This window comes from Phaenicophaeus curvirostris, chromosome 2 (assembly GCF_032191515.1).
Source record: "Phaenicophaeus curvirostris isolate KB17595 chromosome 2, BPBGC_Pcur_1.0, whole genome shotgun sequence".
Classification (NCBI taxonomy): Eukaryota; Metazoa; Chordata; class Aves; order Cuculiformes; family Cuculidae; genus Phaenicophaeus; species Phaenicophaeus curvirostris.
Window position 1 is genome coordinate 85836866 of NC_091393.1, and position 14243 is coordinate 85851108.

The 14243-nt window shown below is 42.7% G+C and overlaps 2 protein-coding genes across 2 annotated transcripts in view; both read left to right on the top strand.

Annotated features, from left to right (window-relative positions):
* The window catches only part of EPRS1 (glutamyl-prolyl-tRNA synthetase 1), a 431857-nt gene that overhangs the window by 57005 nt on the left and 360609 nt on the right, over positions 1-14243 (top strand). The gene's annotated exons all lie outside the window — the stretch shown is intronic.
* SLC30A10 (solute carrier family 30 member 10) lies at positions 870-8248 on the top strand. The gene is made up of 4 exons (XM_069852692.1): positions 870-1391; positions 1745-1828; positions 5083-5319; positions 6031-8248. The coding sequence occupies exons 1-4, from the start codon at positions 911-913 to the stop codon at positions 6504-6506; spliced, it is 1278 nt and encodes a 425-aa protein (XP_069708793.1). The 5' UTR covers positions 870-910; the 3' UTR covers positions 6507-8248.

Below are 14243 nucleotides of genomic sequence, written 5' to 3' on the forward strand. Positions count from 1 at the left end.
AGCACTGGAACAGCTCCCCAAGGAAGTCAGTACTCAGGACACCAAGCCTGACAATATTCAAGAAGCATTTGGACAATGCCCACAGACACATGGTGTGAATCTTGGGGTTACCCTAGACAGGGTCAGGAGTTGGACTCTATAACCCTTCCAACTCAGGACCTTCTATGATTCAGTTATACCCTTTTAACGGCCAGTTGAAGGAAATTACCTGGTTCTGTAGACAGCACTCTGTCCTTAGATTTGGCATCTAAGCTATGAGTAAAGCACAATTATTAGACCCTTCACTGAAACTCCACTGTGTTTGGTGGTACCTGGCGCCCCAGAGGTGTGGTGCAGGTAAAGGCTGCCAGCAGGACAGCCTTTCAGTTTGGTCCAGATGGCTCTGCTTGTCCAGGTGGACCCTTCTCCAGCCACTGTACCATGTTTTCACCTCCCCACGGCTGTTTTATTTTGCCTTTTTATGTCGTATTTAATTTATTTTGCATAAACCACCGTTGTTTATAACGACTTGGGAGGGACAGGGGGCTGCGCCGTGGTGGGGCGGGCGGGCAGCGGGGGTCCCCTATAACCCCCAAACCGGGGTCGCAGGCAACAGGTTGGCGCCGGCTGCGGGGCGGTGGCAGTGCCGGCTGGGGTAGCAGTGCCGGCTGCGGGGTGGTGACAAGTGCCACCTGTGGGGTGGTGTCAGTGCCGGCTGCGGGGCGGTGCCGCCTGCGGAGTGGCGACAGGAGCCGGCTGCGGGGCGGTGCGGACGGTGCGGGGCGGTGCGGGGCGGTGCGGGGCGGTGCGGGCGCTGCCGCTCCCCCGGGGCCGGGCTGCGGGCGGGGCCAGGCGCGGCGGGCGGCGGCGATAAGGGCCGCGGCGGCGTCGGGCGGCGCGGGCAGCGGAGCGGGGCCGCCTCGGCGGGGCCATGGGGCGGTACTCGGGCAAGACGTGCCGCCTCATCTTCATGCTGGTGCTGACCGCCGGCTTCTTCGTGGCCGAGCTGGCGTCGGGCTACGCGGGCAACTCCATCGCGCTGGTGTCCGACTCGTTCAACATGCTCTCGGACCTCATCTCGCTCTGCGTGGGCATCTCCACGGGCTGCGTCGCCCGCCGCAGCCGCCGCGGCCCCCGCGCCACCTACGGCTACCGCCGCGCCGAGGCGGTGGGCGCCCTCAGCAACGCCGTCTTCCTCACCGCCCTTTGCTTCACCATCTTCATCGAAGCCGTCCTGCGCCTCGCCCGCCCCGAGCCCATCGACGACGCGCGGCTGGTGCTCATCGTCGGCACCCTCGGCCTCGCCGTCAACCTCGTGGGGCTCCTCGTCTTCCAGGACTGGGGCGCCTGCTGCCGCCGCCCCGCGCCCGCCCCGCACGGCGCCGCCTCGACGGAGCGGCGGGATGGAGCAGGTGCCTTTCGGCTGCATCCTCGCCGCCTCGCCTCCCCCTCCTCCTCCTCCTCCTTCTCCTTCTCCACGCCGCCCCTCTCGCCCTTCTCCATCGTCCCCTCTTTCCCCTCTGCGCCCCAAACCCACCCGCGAGGCTCCCCCCGGCCGCCCGGTGCCTCCTTCACCGTGGACTTTACACCGGGCGGCCCCCCGGGATCGGGGCGGGGCAGCAGCGTGGGAAAACGCTTTGGCTTTTTATCTATCTGTTTATTTATTTTCTTCTCGTCTTTTTGAAATAAGTTGGTTTTGAGAAGGATGATGTTTTTTCTGTTTGTAGAACTTATACACAACACAGCGTTTCTTCTTTGAATGCAGGTGATTCACCAAATGACCAAAAGAGCCCTGAAGAGGGGCCTGTGGAGAAAAAAGAGAAAAAGTCTGAAGCCCTGAACATCAGAGGTATGGCACAGAAGTATACTGCTAATATTATAATGATCTCAAACACTTTCTGGTTTCCATTTCAGGTTATTTTCTGGTTTTGTTTTTTTTTTTCCTCCAAATATCAGGAAAAATTAGAGCAAAAATACAGGATTCTTCGATGTGTGTGGACCCAGTTATCTTCAGCAGAAAGGTTTTGGTTGTATGAGATAGCACAAGAAATAACAAAGCAGCATGATGCTGATTTAGCTCTGAGTGTGTTTGCTTTTTGATTCTCTAGAAGAGCGCAGCTGAGCTTTTTGGAAAGGAGGCAAAACCTCTTACACAAAGCTCAAGTCAACAGAGGCCTTACAGGAAGGTAAAGCAGGTATCTGTGAGGTGCTTCTTTGAGTGTCACTGCTGTAGTAGCTGAGCGGTTTTCAACTTTAAAATGCTTCTGGTCAGAAAACAGAATTTCTTTATATCCTGAGGTTAGCAATGCTTTTCAGTCAGCACGAGGGAAAAGGTGCTGAAACTGATGCGTCAGTACACGTGTTTTTCCAGGTCCTTCAGCTGTCTTCCAGGTCTCCCCTGAGAGAATATGTGGCAGTACCAGCCCTTCTCACATTGTAGTTTGTTAGATCTCTGGATATCTGTGGAGTGGAACTGTGTAGCTACTTCCAGGAATGAATTAATCAAGTATCCCTCTCCCTTTCTGTATAGGTGCTTATAGGCACAAACATTTACATATCTATTCTGAGCAGAGCCAAAAGCAGGTAGCTTGGAATATTGAGTTTGTCCCTCAATAAACAGGCTGTCAGAAAGCTAAAACAGGGTGGTACTTTCAGGCTTCACATGGTCACCTATGAGCATCTGATATTCCTCCAATGTCGTATAAATTAGTATCCCATGAATTCAGCTTCAAGATCAACATGGCATTCAAACACCTGGGATTTTTTTGGTGTGTGTCATCTACCTGTCTTTCAAAAGTGTTTTCAAAGTTACACAAATATGTCTGTAAGGGAAGACGCTTCGGAAATCAAACTGTGTACTTGTGTGTAGAACCACAACACTTCCCTGAACATCCACAAGTTGATGTTGCTGGATGTTGTGGCATTGTGGTGGTAAGGTTATCAGAGCAGGAAAACTGAACCACCGCTTTCATAGATGGAGAAGAGATTGATAAGAAACTGGTGAGTGTATTTCAGAGAAAGCCTTACTTGCCTGAATGACAGTGGTTAGGTGAGATGGTGAGAACATGGCTGGAGAAAATGGCTTGTCAGGGAAACTGCTTCTTGGGTTTTAGAAGTGGTAGGAATAGGAATCCAGACATGCTGCCTGACTGGATTAATTATTGTAGAGTAAAATTATTCCTTTTACTTCTTGAGCATATGCAGAGTAGTTCAGACTTTCCAATAAAAGCTGTTGAAACTACATGTTGCCTATGGTCTTACCATACTGACTTTATTTACTAAAATTCATTTTTTGATTCTGTTTTATAACTGTAGCTTTTGGGGATCTATAGGGAAATGGGTTCATTTCTGTCTAGGCATTTCTGTGATGCATAACCAAGATGCACATGTTAACAATTTTAATAATGTAAAATTGGCATTTTCAGAATTCCTTTAATTCTCAACTAATAATTTATCGTAATTCTGATGTGCTTACATTTTTTTCTTGATCCAAAAGAAGACTTTCTGAACCAGTTTCCTGTTCTTTTTAAGCTGTGCTTTCTAGTTAGTCGTTTTAGCAATTGCATTCTGCCTGTCCTTCATGTTTGTGCAGTAGCTGATAGCCCATGCTGAATCGGGATTATTTGTGAATGAAAAGGAAACACTGCAACACTGTTAGGAGGAGTAAAGGCCTGTGGGAGTCTGCCAAATAGGGCAGAACATGCCTGACTCCATCAAAAAGAGCTGCACTCACTGGTAGTTTGTACTTTCTTATCTGACCCAAGTGATTCTGAGGAGTGTTATTGCCTTCATTTCTCACAACGAAGATCAGTGTTCATGCAAAGAGCTGTCAAGAAACAGCAGCACAGGCATGGCTCTAGGTCTAGTCCAGTGTCCAGCATCACCAAAGAATCAAAACTCTTCGCTGTGTTGTGAGTTTCAGATGGAGCCTTTTACAGCTTCTTCAGCCCAGAGGAAATGATTAAATTGGAGCAAAGCTCTTGAAAGTGCTTGTCATAGAGATGATGAAAGCAGATGGGCCGCTTTATTCTCTCGCAGGCTCAGAATAAAAAGTATTGACAAAGAAATTAACTCCCTCTATTTAGAGATGTTATGAATTAGTCATTAATTAGGGTTGGAACAAAATCTGAATCTGAGCAGTAAAGACTGACAAAATTGGAGTGCATTTGAGCAATGACAGGAAGACGAAGGATTATGTAAATTAGTTAAAATAAAAAAGGAATTCTTAGATGATTGTAACTTTATAGCAATAAGGCTACTTTGGCCATTGTAGTTGAAAGAGCAGCTAAAAATATTTTATTACAAGACCCTATTTTGTGTCTTTACCTTTTGTGCAAAAACATACCTATAAGATGTAAAAAGTGCTACCCAGCTTTCCTCTCAATTTAGGGCACTCTAGGCACATACTAAACTGTGGTGTCCGTGTTACTAACTCTTAAATCAGATTCTGATTTTTTTTTTTCCTGGTGGGTGGTCTGAGGCCTAGTAGTGTTGGTGAGACAAGGTTTAATAATCAAGCTTGATCCAATAGTTGGAGTTTGAGGGTATTTGGAGCCATAGGAATGGGCTTAAGTTTCACTTACGTAATTTTTCAGATTTCAACATAGAAGCAGATGGAGGAGAAAAACTGTTATAGGGGGTGGTCTGTGACGCTCTCAGCTTCCAGGGTAGGACAGATAGATTTAGTCATTGATTTTTAATTGAGAATTGAGATTTAATGTGCCAGGATCTCTTAATAATCTGCAGCCATTTAAGCAAACACACTTTATGTTGCCATGGCATTGCAGTTGATCTGCAGTTGTTAGTGTACTCTACATGTTTAATAATGCATCCCATCTCAGCAGCTGTGGTTCAGCGTCACTGTTTTCCCTTGCTGTTTTGTTCTGAAAATTGTTACTGAAAACTTTGGTTATGATGTTAGTGCTTGGAATATTGTGCTTTTCATGACAAGCAGAACAGACTTAAAAAACGCAGATCGTCTCTCCTTCTCCTCCCTAATGCCCCCTCTCCCCCAAGCAAACAAACTGACCAACCAACCAACCAAAAAAAACCAACCCCCCCAAAATATTCAGCCACTAATGGAAAATGTGCCATTTGTTTCAGGTGTTCTTTTGCATGTTATGGGAGATGCACTTGGATCTGTTGTGGTGGTAGTTGCTGCTACGATTTTCCATGTACTTCCTCTGGGGAATGCTCCATGTAATTGGCAGTGCTACATCGATCCAAGCCTGACAATAATTATGGTGATCATCATCTTGTCTTCCGCATTCCCACTTATCAAGGAGACCTCAATTATTTTGTTGCAGATGGTTCCCAAAGGTGTTAATATGCAACTACTGAGTAAGTCAAATTTGTTGTTGAAATGCTGAAATCTTAATGATATGTTTCAATGCATATGTTATTTCTGGAATGACATGTTTGGATTATTTACTCATAATAGCTCTAAATTCTCAAGAACTGTGAGAAAGAGTCACATGCCTGTGTCCTAGCAACATGGCTCAAATCTCTCTGGATTAGTTAAAGCATGCATTTTGAGAATGTGGTACTCTAACAGTACATCAAAAATACCAGTTCTTGAGCTGTTAATGCTTTGTGTGGTGTGTTTGTGAAAGGAACAACATTGAATTAAATTACTTCCCAGCCATGCAGTGGCTTCTTCCCAAAGGCTTCCAAGCCACCTTGGTTAATTTTGTAGCTCTTCAGCATTGTTCACACTGGTTATTTGTGCAATTCCCCCATACTTGGGACTAAAGAAATCAGAAGATGTGGGGTCTCTGCCAAGGAAATGGTGCTCTAACATTGCTTCTATGAACAGCTGGTATATTGCCATTAGGGACCTTGAGGGATGGGTGAACCCAAAGGGAAGGGTGGCTTGCTCCTGTGGTCACCTGGAGGCTTAATTGAAGGCAGCTGGGAGTAGACACATTTTACTAAATACGGTTTTTTTAAAAAAGATAGTTTGGAGACTGTTGCTTTTGGATAGGGCTCTAGCAGAAATAGCAATTAGCCAGTACACCAAAGTCTCTAACATCTTCCTCTTCTGTCTTCCAGCTGACAGACTAGCTTGTGTACCAGGGGTTAGCAGCCTTCATGAAGTGCATGTCTGGGAGCTTGCAGGTGGGAAGAATATTGCTACTCTTCATATCAAGTGCCAAACCCCTACTGATTACCAAGATGCTGCTTATAAAATACGGAAGGTTTTCCATGAAGCAGGAATCCATTCTGTGACCATCCAGCCCGAGTACATTGACCACAAGAACTCCCAGCTACTGTGCAGCTCACCCTGCATCTCAAAAGCTTGTGACTCTCAGCTGTGCTGCAGTCAGCGAGAGAACCCCCCGGCTAAAACTAATGGCTATACTGGGAAAAATGATAGTTGCCTTTCTGCACAGCATAAAGACAATGGTTCAAGTAAAAATGATATTGAGATCCCTATTGAGTACCCAGTGGCAGAGGATAACATTAAAAATGTGAAAAATTGTGGTGGCTGTGATGACAAATCACAGCTGAGCAGTACACGACTTTAGGCAATTCCCTTTACTTTGTGTAATGTTTTCATAGAACAAAAAATATCCTGGCCAGAAGGGGGTCATTGGCGGTTGTAGCTGAAGTTGGTGTGGCAAACAGATTTCTGTGCTTTAGCTGTAAACCAAAACACAACTAAAACCCCCTTGTATCTGAAATAAGGATTAATGTTTCCGCAAAGGGTGTTGCATTCATCTAAGATTTTTTTTGTGACACAGCCTAACCCAATTCCTTACCAAACTACATGAGAATTTCTGTTGTTAGAGTGGATTGTGTGTATTGCTGTCTGCACTGATGCTTGCAGTTAATGGCCAGTGGCACTGGGAATGAAATTCTGGCCCTTTCTGCTGAAGTGAGCTGTTTTCTGAAAGCCCTGTGGCCAGTTTGTGATTGTACCGGGCTGAAGTACTGTATATTTTTAAAGGACTTCAGCAGAGCTACTTTACTGATCCTTAAGCCCTATTTCTGCATAGACAGTTCATGTTTAACAGTAGTGCTTGTGCTTCTGGCCTGTGGGGTTTGTGGATGAAATTAGGAGTGTCATATAGGAGGGGAAGCACTCAGGAATTTTGACTTGCATTATTTTCTTGATTAATTCCTGTATCTAGGGACAGAGTAGAAACTGATCTTGCATCAGTGCTACTAATACTGGAGCCTTAGCCTAATCAGAGATTAGTATGATAAAGAATAGACTTGTCCTGAAACCAGAGAAATACTAACATTGTCTGTACCGATTCTAGCAAATGGAAATGCAGGTAGTCATTCAGTTGTGATTGTACAACTCAGTCTTTTTAATTTATTTTTCTCCTGACAACAGAAATTATAATAGCCATGGTCCTAATTCATCATCGTGTGGGATGATTGCAATATCTACAACACTGAGTGTCTGTCATTATTCATGCTGAATAAATAAGCTAATTTGTTTGTTATGAACAGTTAAAATTCTGCAGTTCTGTCATTAAGACACAATTTAATAATGGGTTAATTAAGAAAGTCCCTTCAGATTTTTATATGCAGTGTTATCACTTAGAGGAAGCTTTAAAAAAAAAAATTCAAGGAATTTTTCCTTGTTTAGTCTTTATTTTTTGCTGAATTATTTTAAATGTCTAAGCCCTTCCCTCCACCCTGCCCTTCCTCCCCCTGCCCAAAGGTGTATTTCAAAGTGTGTTTAGTGAAGCAGTTCCTTTATCTCTTTGCTGCTTGCCTTTTTTTAAGGCTTGTGAGCGTGCTCTAAGGAAAACAAGGTGACGTGCTCTGTCACTAGTACTGGATTTAGGCAGGTCTGTTCCACAGGTTTCTTGGAGAGGAGACTCACTACCTCCTAGCCCACGCTGTGAGTAGTGCTTAGCCTCACTGGCTATACAGACCAGATCTAGAAGCTTTCAAATCCTTTTTTCAGTCAAAAGCAGCCTTTCAGTGGTCTGTGTGACCTGGAAAGGCTATTGTATTCATTTATTTATGGGGACACCTCTATAAAATAGTGGTGTCTTTGCCTCAATGACACATTAACAGAAAGGGAAAATTGATTTCCAGCATGGGCTGGGAAAATACAAAGACCTCCTTGTAAGGCTGACTAGAAAGCAACCAACTCTTTATTAATAAGGACAATTACATCAAATCAATGAGTATTAAAACACACTGCAGGCTATTTTGCTGCTTGGAAAATGGTATTTACTGAAGCAGCGACTGATGTCTTAATAGCGTGTTTCTAGATTTACAGGTACACCTTTTGAACAGATTCTTGGGTGAATTAATATATTTTCTGGTCTTCCATTGTAGGTTTGTATTACATAAATTAAATTATGTGTTAGTATAATTACAAGCTTGATCCTCCAGTCTGTTTGATTCTGTTGGCAGCAGCAGAGGTGAAAGCAGCAGGATCTTGCTTGGCAGTTATTGCACACATTAATGTAAATCAGGAAAGGTTTTAGGAATTGCTCCGTCTTTCAGAAGTGTGTAGCATAAAGTAAGACAGCCCTTTCTTCTGTTCTTTTTATCCATGTTTTCACCTATGATGATGTTTTAATGTCAGGGTTTAGATGTAAAATATAAAAATATTTGTGGGTTTGTTTTTGAGAACTGGAAGAGAAAGCTCCCGAAATACGAACAAAGTCTATGGGAGAACGTGCTTCCCAAACATCCTCTAAAACAAGTAGCCTTGCATAGGTATGCATTTGTGTCTTAAATCAGGTTATCTTTTTATATATACATTTTATAAAATCGTTGAAAGGTGGAATGGCAGTATGTTTACTCTGGAATTAGAGAGAACTATTGTGTGTAACGCTGAGACATTTGACAAAAGGGAAGTCTCTTTCTTTACCCTTCCAGTGTTTGTAAAAGCTGTGATTGTCTTTTTTTTAAAAAGATTTTAAAAGTGTTGTAACCTGAAAATACAATGAAGTAACATTCTTAAACATTTTTCTTGTACTGTAATTGTTTTCTGTGAATAAATAGGAAAATACCAGGGATTACAGAAATCTTCACACCTAGAAAACAAGGAGATTTAAAATTTGCTTGATTACTTAAATAAGCAAACCCAACAGGGCTATATTATTTATGAGGCAAACCTTGTTTTTTTCTGTGAAAGGACTTCCAGGATATCCAGCTAAGGTTGCTGCCTCAGTATCGTTGTTTTCCTTTGAGTCCTGGAAGAAAATATTTTTCTTCTCGGTCTTGAGTGTGCCACAACTAAACTCTACTGAGTGGCCCCTCTCAGCTTCTGTAAAAGACTTCATTCCAGTCAGTGTCTATTTTCTATTGGATCATTTCCCTTTAGTTCTTGACATACCTTTTTTTAAGTCACTTAAGCTTACCTCATCTTGAAATACAGTATATTTCAGTATTTGCCCTTATATATGGGTAGTTGTTCTCAATCAATTTTTGCTGCACTATTGAAAAATCTCTTTTCTGGCCTCTTCTGCTTAATTTTTTTTTCCACCTCCAATTCAGGAATGTAAAAGTTCTGATGATTACAGGTTGATTGTGCTACCCTGTCCTCTTTATTTCCCCCGTCTGATTGCACCGTTATGGCATTCAGTTTTTCTTGCAGTGGTTGCACTATCTGCACATCTCTGTCTGTAGCAAAGGGAATCTGTTTAAAAGACAGGTGATTTTCAACCAGTTGTCCAAATTAGGTGGCCCTTTGGTCCATAACCAGTCATACATGGAACCTAGTTGTATGATGATGAAACATTTGCTAGCCTTTAGCAGGTAGTTTTGAAGCAAGAGTGAAACCTGAAATAAATTTGACATGGCATTGAATGCAAAATTTGCCAGCAATTTGCTGGCCTTTGTAAGTTGTGGGGCTTTTCTTAAAGTGAATTCAATTTTTTTTGCCACCTTTTCATCTGTTATACTTTCAGCAAACATATCAATTAGAAAGATAATTTTTCCTTCTTTAACTAAATGCAGGTCTTGCCTTTGCCTTTCTATGTAAAGAAAAATTACTGATGGTGTTTTTAGGAGTATTGCTTTTCTTTTGCCAAATTTTCAATTGACTTGTTCTTGTGTAGTTAACGATACTTATTTTGACTTGTAATGCAACAGTATTATTCTTTGTCTCTTCGATAAAAGCAATATAGTTTTCCTAGGCTTCTGGTCATAGTGATGTAGCTATAGTACAGGTTAGAAATACCTCTTTCATGCACTGTTTTAATTTTTGCACTCCATTTAATTAAAATTTGCTGCTTGCTGGTCTTGCTATGTGATACACTTTACCATTGCAAACCACTTTTTGATCTTGCTCTTCCTGTTCTTTCTTCTCCCCTCTACCTGATTATAACACTTTACATCCTGAATGCTCCCTTTTATTCTGGACTTTAAAAGGTGTATGCTGGCACCCAAGTTTTCCCCAAAGTGAAGTTCACCACCCAAGGTCTATGGATGACTACTCCAAGGACTGTTTTGTGTCCCATGATCTGTGTCAAAGTGTCGTCTAAGTAGTCATCTTGAGATATAAATATATCTATTTTTATATATTTAAATTCCTTATAAACACTCCACTTGAACCAACTTAATAAAAAAGCTTGGTTTCTGAGCCTGAGAAGGTATAATGACATCACTAAGGTTTGTTAGTTATTCTTCAACACCTTAGGGGAAAGTTTGGATCACTAATTGGAAGATAAAAGGGACATTTCTGAAAAGATAATCCATGAAGATTTCTATAGGTTCTACTACTTTGCTGTACAGTGGAAGCACTTTCTATGTTAAATACTTTATTTGAACAGTGATACTTTGGTATGAGTCACTGTATAAAGTTGTTACATTTATGGAGTTGTGTTGCTTAGAAGTTTCCTCCAGTTTTTCTGTTCCTTATGTGATTTAAATAATGTGCCAAAATGTAATTTCCATGATTGCTGAATCAGTGAATGGAAAATGTCGTTGTGGTTTTATTAACCATTAGTAAGAAATTAAGTTTTATGTACAGTTACATTTTTGTCAAAATGAAGTTTGAATGTCTTGTAAATAAAGGGTATTTTTAAATAAATCTGTTGTTCTGAGCTTGATGTATGTTAGCAATAGGGTGCTTGTGTCAGTTTGAATAATTTTAAGATCTTTTTTTCAGTGAAGTTTGCTCTTAGCCTGTGCGCTTGTTAATGTCAGGATTAAAACTGCACACTCCAATTTTTTTTCTTGTCCTGAAGTGGTGTTTTTCAATAGTTATTAATGCAAATATGACCTTGTCCCTTTGAAAAGAAATCCCAGGATCACTTGGGAAGCATTACTGTGATGGTTTTCATGTACAACAAAGAGCAGTTAGGTTATATCTGTAATGCTTTCATCAGCTCTCCAGAGAAGTCAGTAGACTGGGCCTGTAGGTTTGTGACTTAACTTCTCTCTGCTGAAGTGGTCAAAGCTTAATGGCATTAAAGTGTGGTCTCTTGCTGTGATGTGTTTATTTTCTGCTATTAGTGGGGTAGCTAACATGCTTGCTGACTAATGCAAGAAGCACGTATCTTGATCAATAGAGACAGCAGACGTGAGTAACCATGAAGTTATCAACTACTTCTATATCAGTAAATTAAATATGCCTGGGGATATTGCAGGGCCCAGAGACCAACTGGCATAGGAGAGCTTAGATCTCTGTTAGTAAAATACTGTCCACTTCAAAAGAGGGTGGCTCTGTGCTGATGGCTAATTGAGATTATGTCCTTGACTCTGGACTGTGCTCGGGAATGGCTTGGGGGTGCAGTAATTGCCACAGGCCATGAAATGCTTGAACAGCTTGCTATTACAGATAATCATGGTCCATCTCCAGGCACTGTTTAATTTGCTAATATTGATGAAACCCTTGGTCCTTGAGCCTCTGTACTGTTTTCCACAGTAGCAGTCCCTGCAAATAGAAAAGCAGATGAAGCTGGCGGTGGTTTCTTAGCATCTGGGGTTGAAAGGTTTCCTCTCTTTCCACACCTACGCCATGGTGTATCACTGTGCAGGGTGTGCTGGGCGGGGAAAGGCTGCCTGGGTCAGCAGTGCAGCCAGCAGATAACGCTATCATTGTGGCTGCTTGCATGTCTCTGGAAACAGAAGGCACAAGGCAAGTGGCACGTTCGATGTGGCATTGCACTTTGCTTTGCTTCACTTTGCTTCCTTCCAGTCCTAGCACACATTTTTTTTTTTTTTTCATCATTCACCCATTTTTAATAAAGTCCTGTGTCTGTTCAACCACATATGGTAGACCAACCTGTTGCCCTGTTCTGAGGAGATGGAAACACAACTACATCAAGAGGCTTTGAGGTTCATATGGGAAAACGAACCCATAAAGACATTATAAAAGTCATTGAAATGTCAGAGTAGGTACATATCTTTGTGTACAGAAAAATTTGTAAGGGGTTGTATAATTCAAGAGATGGAAAACAACACTTTTTCAATACATAACATATAAAAAGCATCTGATGTGGATGAGCTGATCCCCCAAATTTTAAAACAGAAGTACAACAGGCGGTGTGAAATCAGCACGACGAGTGCCATGACATCTTCCAGAACGGCACTTGCTTTATTTAGCTATTCGTCTTTAGAACTGCAATATGAAGTAGGGATAGTAGCCTTTCTGCATACCCCAGTTTCCTTCACTTGCCTAAGTTGTTGACAGAAAGCATTTTCTTAAAGCAGGGTCTGGCTTAAAAGCCCAGCAGTGTGTGGGGTTTACCCTGTGATAAAACACCCACTGTCATCACATGCAGCTGTTGCACACTTCAGACATTTGTACCCAAATGATTCTGGGGACATTGTCCTTGAGCGGATCACCTTTCTACTTGTGAACATCTCTGGCCCTTTGAGTGACTCTTTGGTCAGCCCTAAATTGATTTGGTGTAGCTTGCTGAATCCTGGCAAAGGGAGATAATCAGAGCTACCAAAATAATTGTGAGCCTCTGAGCAGTGCCAAGAGGAGCTGCTCCCAGCCCACACTGAGGATCAAGAGGGTCCTGCTTCTCCCTCGGCTTACAGTGGTGGAGCAGGCCCATCCCTGTGCTGGAGCAAAAGGACATTATCTGTCCCTCAGGACAAACAACTTCAGCTGCTGCTGGAGAAGGATTTGCTGAGGCTTTTGGAGAGGGAAGACTGGACGGTAACCTGCACAGCTCCTTCAGTGGCCTCCAAAATCCTGTTCTCTGAATTGCAACTGTGCATTTGAGCAGTTTCTGAGGCCATTCAGAAATGTGCAGTGGTTTATACATTGTCTTTCTGCCTCCTACTCCTGAATGCTTTTTACATGAAGGGAAAGGACTTACTTGGAAATGCATTGAGGTGTCTCCAGATATGAGCTTTTCATTTGTTTGCAGTAACTCTAATTTGCCTCTGCTCTTTAGCACCTGAAATGTGAAATCTGAGCTTAACTCCCAGTGTCTTACATTCACAGTTGCAGTAAGTCTGTCTACCCGTGAAAGTAATACAGGCTCTTCTTTTATGCTAATATGCTCGCACAGTATATCTGCACTGAAAATAAAGAGAAAAGCAAAGGCAGAGTTTTTCCAAAGGCCATGAAGTTCTCTAAATGAGAAGATGAATTATTCTTCCTCCTGGTTGTAAGGTAAGGTACTGCTCCTCCAAGAAGCAAACAGAGCATCTTGATTTAGTGGTTGTGTTAATGTGAATGCTATCCCCAAAGCCTGCCTTCGGCAGACTGAGCATCACTATCTTTGCAATTCTGTCAGCTTTGCCAGTCCAAAATAGAAGGGATTTGTCTCCTGATTCAGGAACACAGGAGCAAATTGTCTGCTGGTGGAGATAGGCACACATATGTTGGCTAGAAGGAAGTTCTGGCTATTTTAATTGGCTGAAAATTTGGCCCTGTGTTCTGCTCTTCTCCATGTGGCAGGGAACTAGGCTGCTAGCAGAATCATAGAATCATAGAATCACCAGGTTGGAAAAGACCCATCGGATCATCGAGTCCAACCATTCCTATCAAACACTAAACCATGCCCCTTGGCACCTCATCCACCTGTCCCTTAAATACCTCCAGGGATGGTGACTCAAGCACCTCCCTGGGCAGCCTGTTCCAGTGCCCAATGAAGGGGTTACACTGCAACTCAGCAGTCACCTTAAGGGAAGGAAAATTAATTTTTCTGGCTACAATGGGGATCTCCAGGGACTGTGGAGCAATAAGGCAATTATCCTCCCTCCTCCTGACAGTGGCACTTGTTCCCATACATATATACATATTTTGTTTCTGGCAGAAGTAAGTGGCTTCTGCTGATTATGTTATATTTGCAACCCCTAACTAACACTGATGTTACATT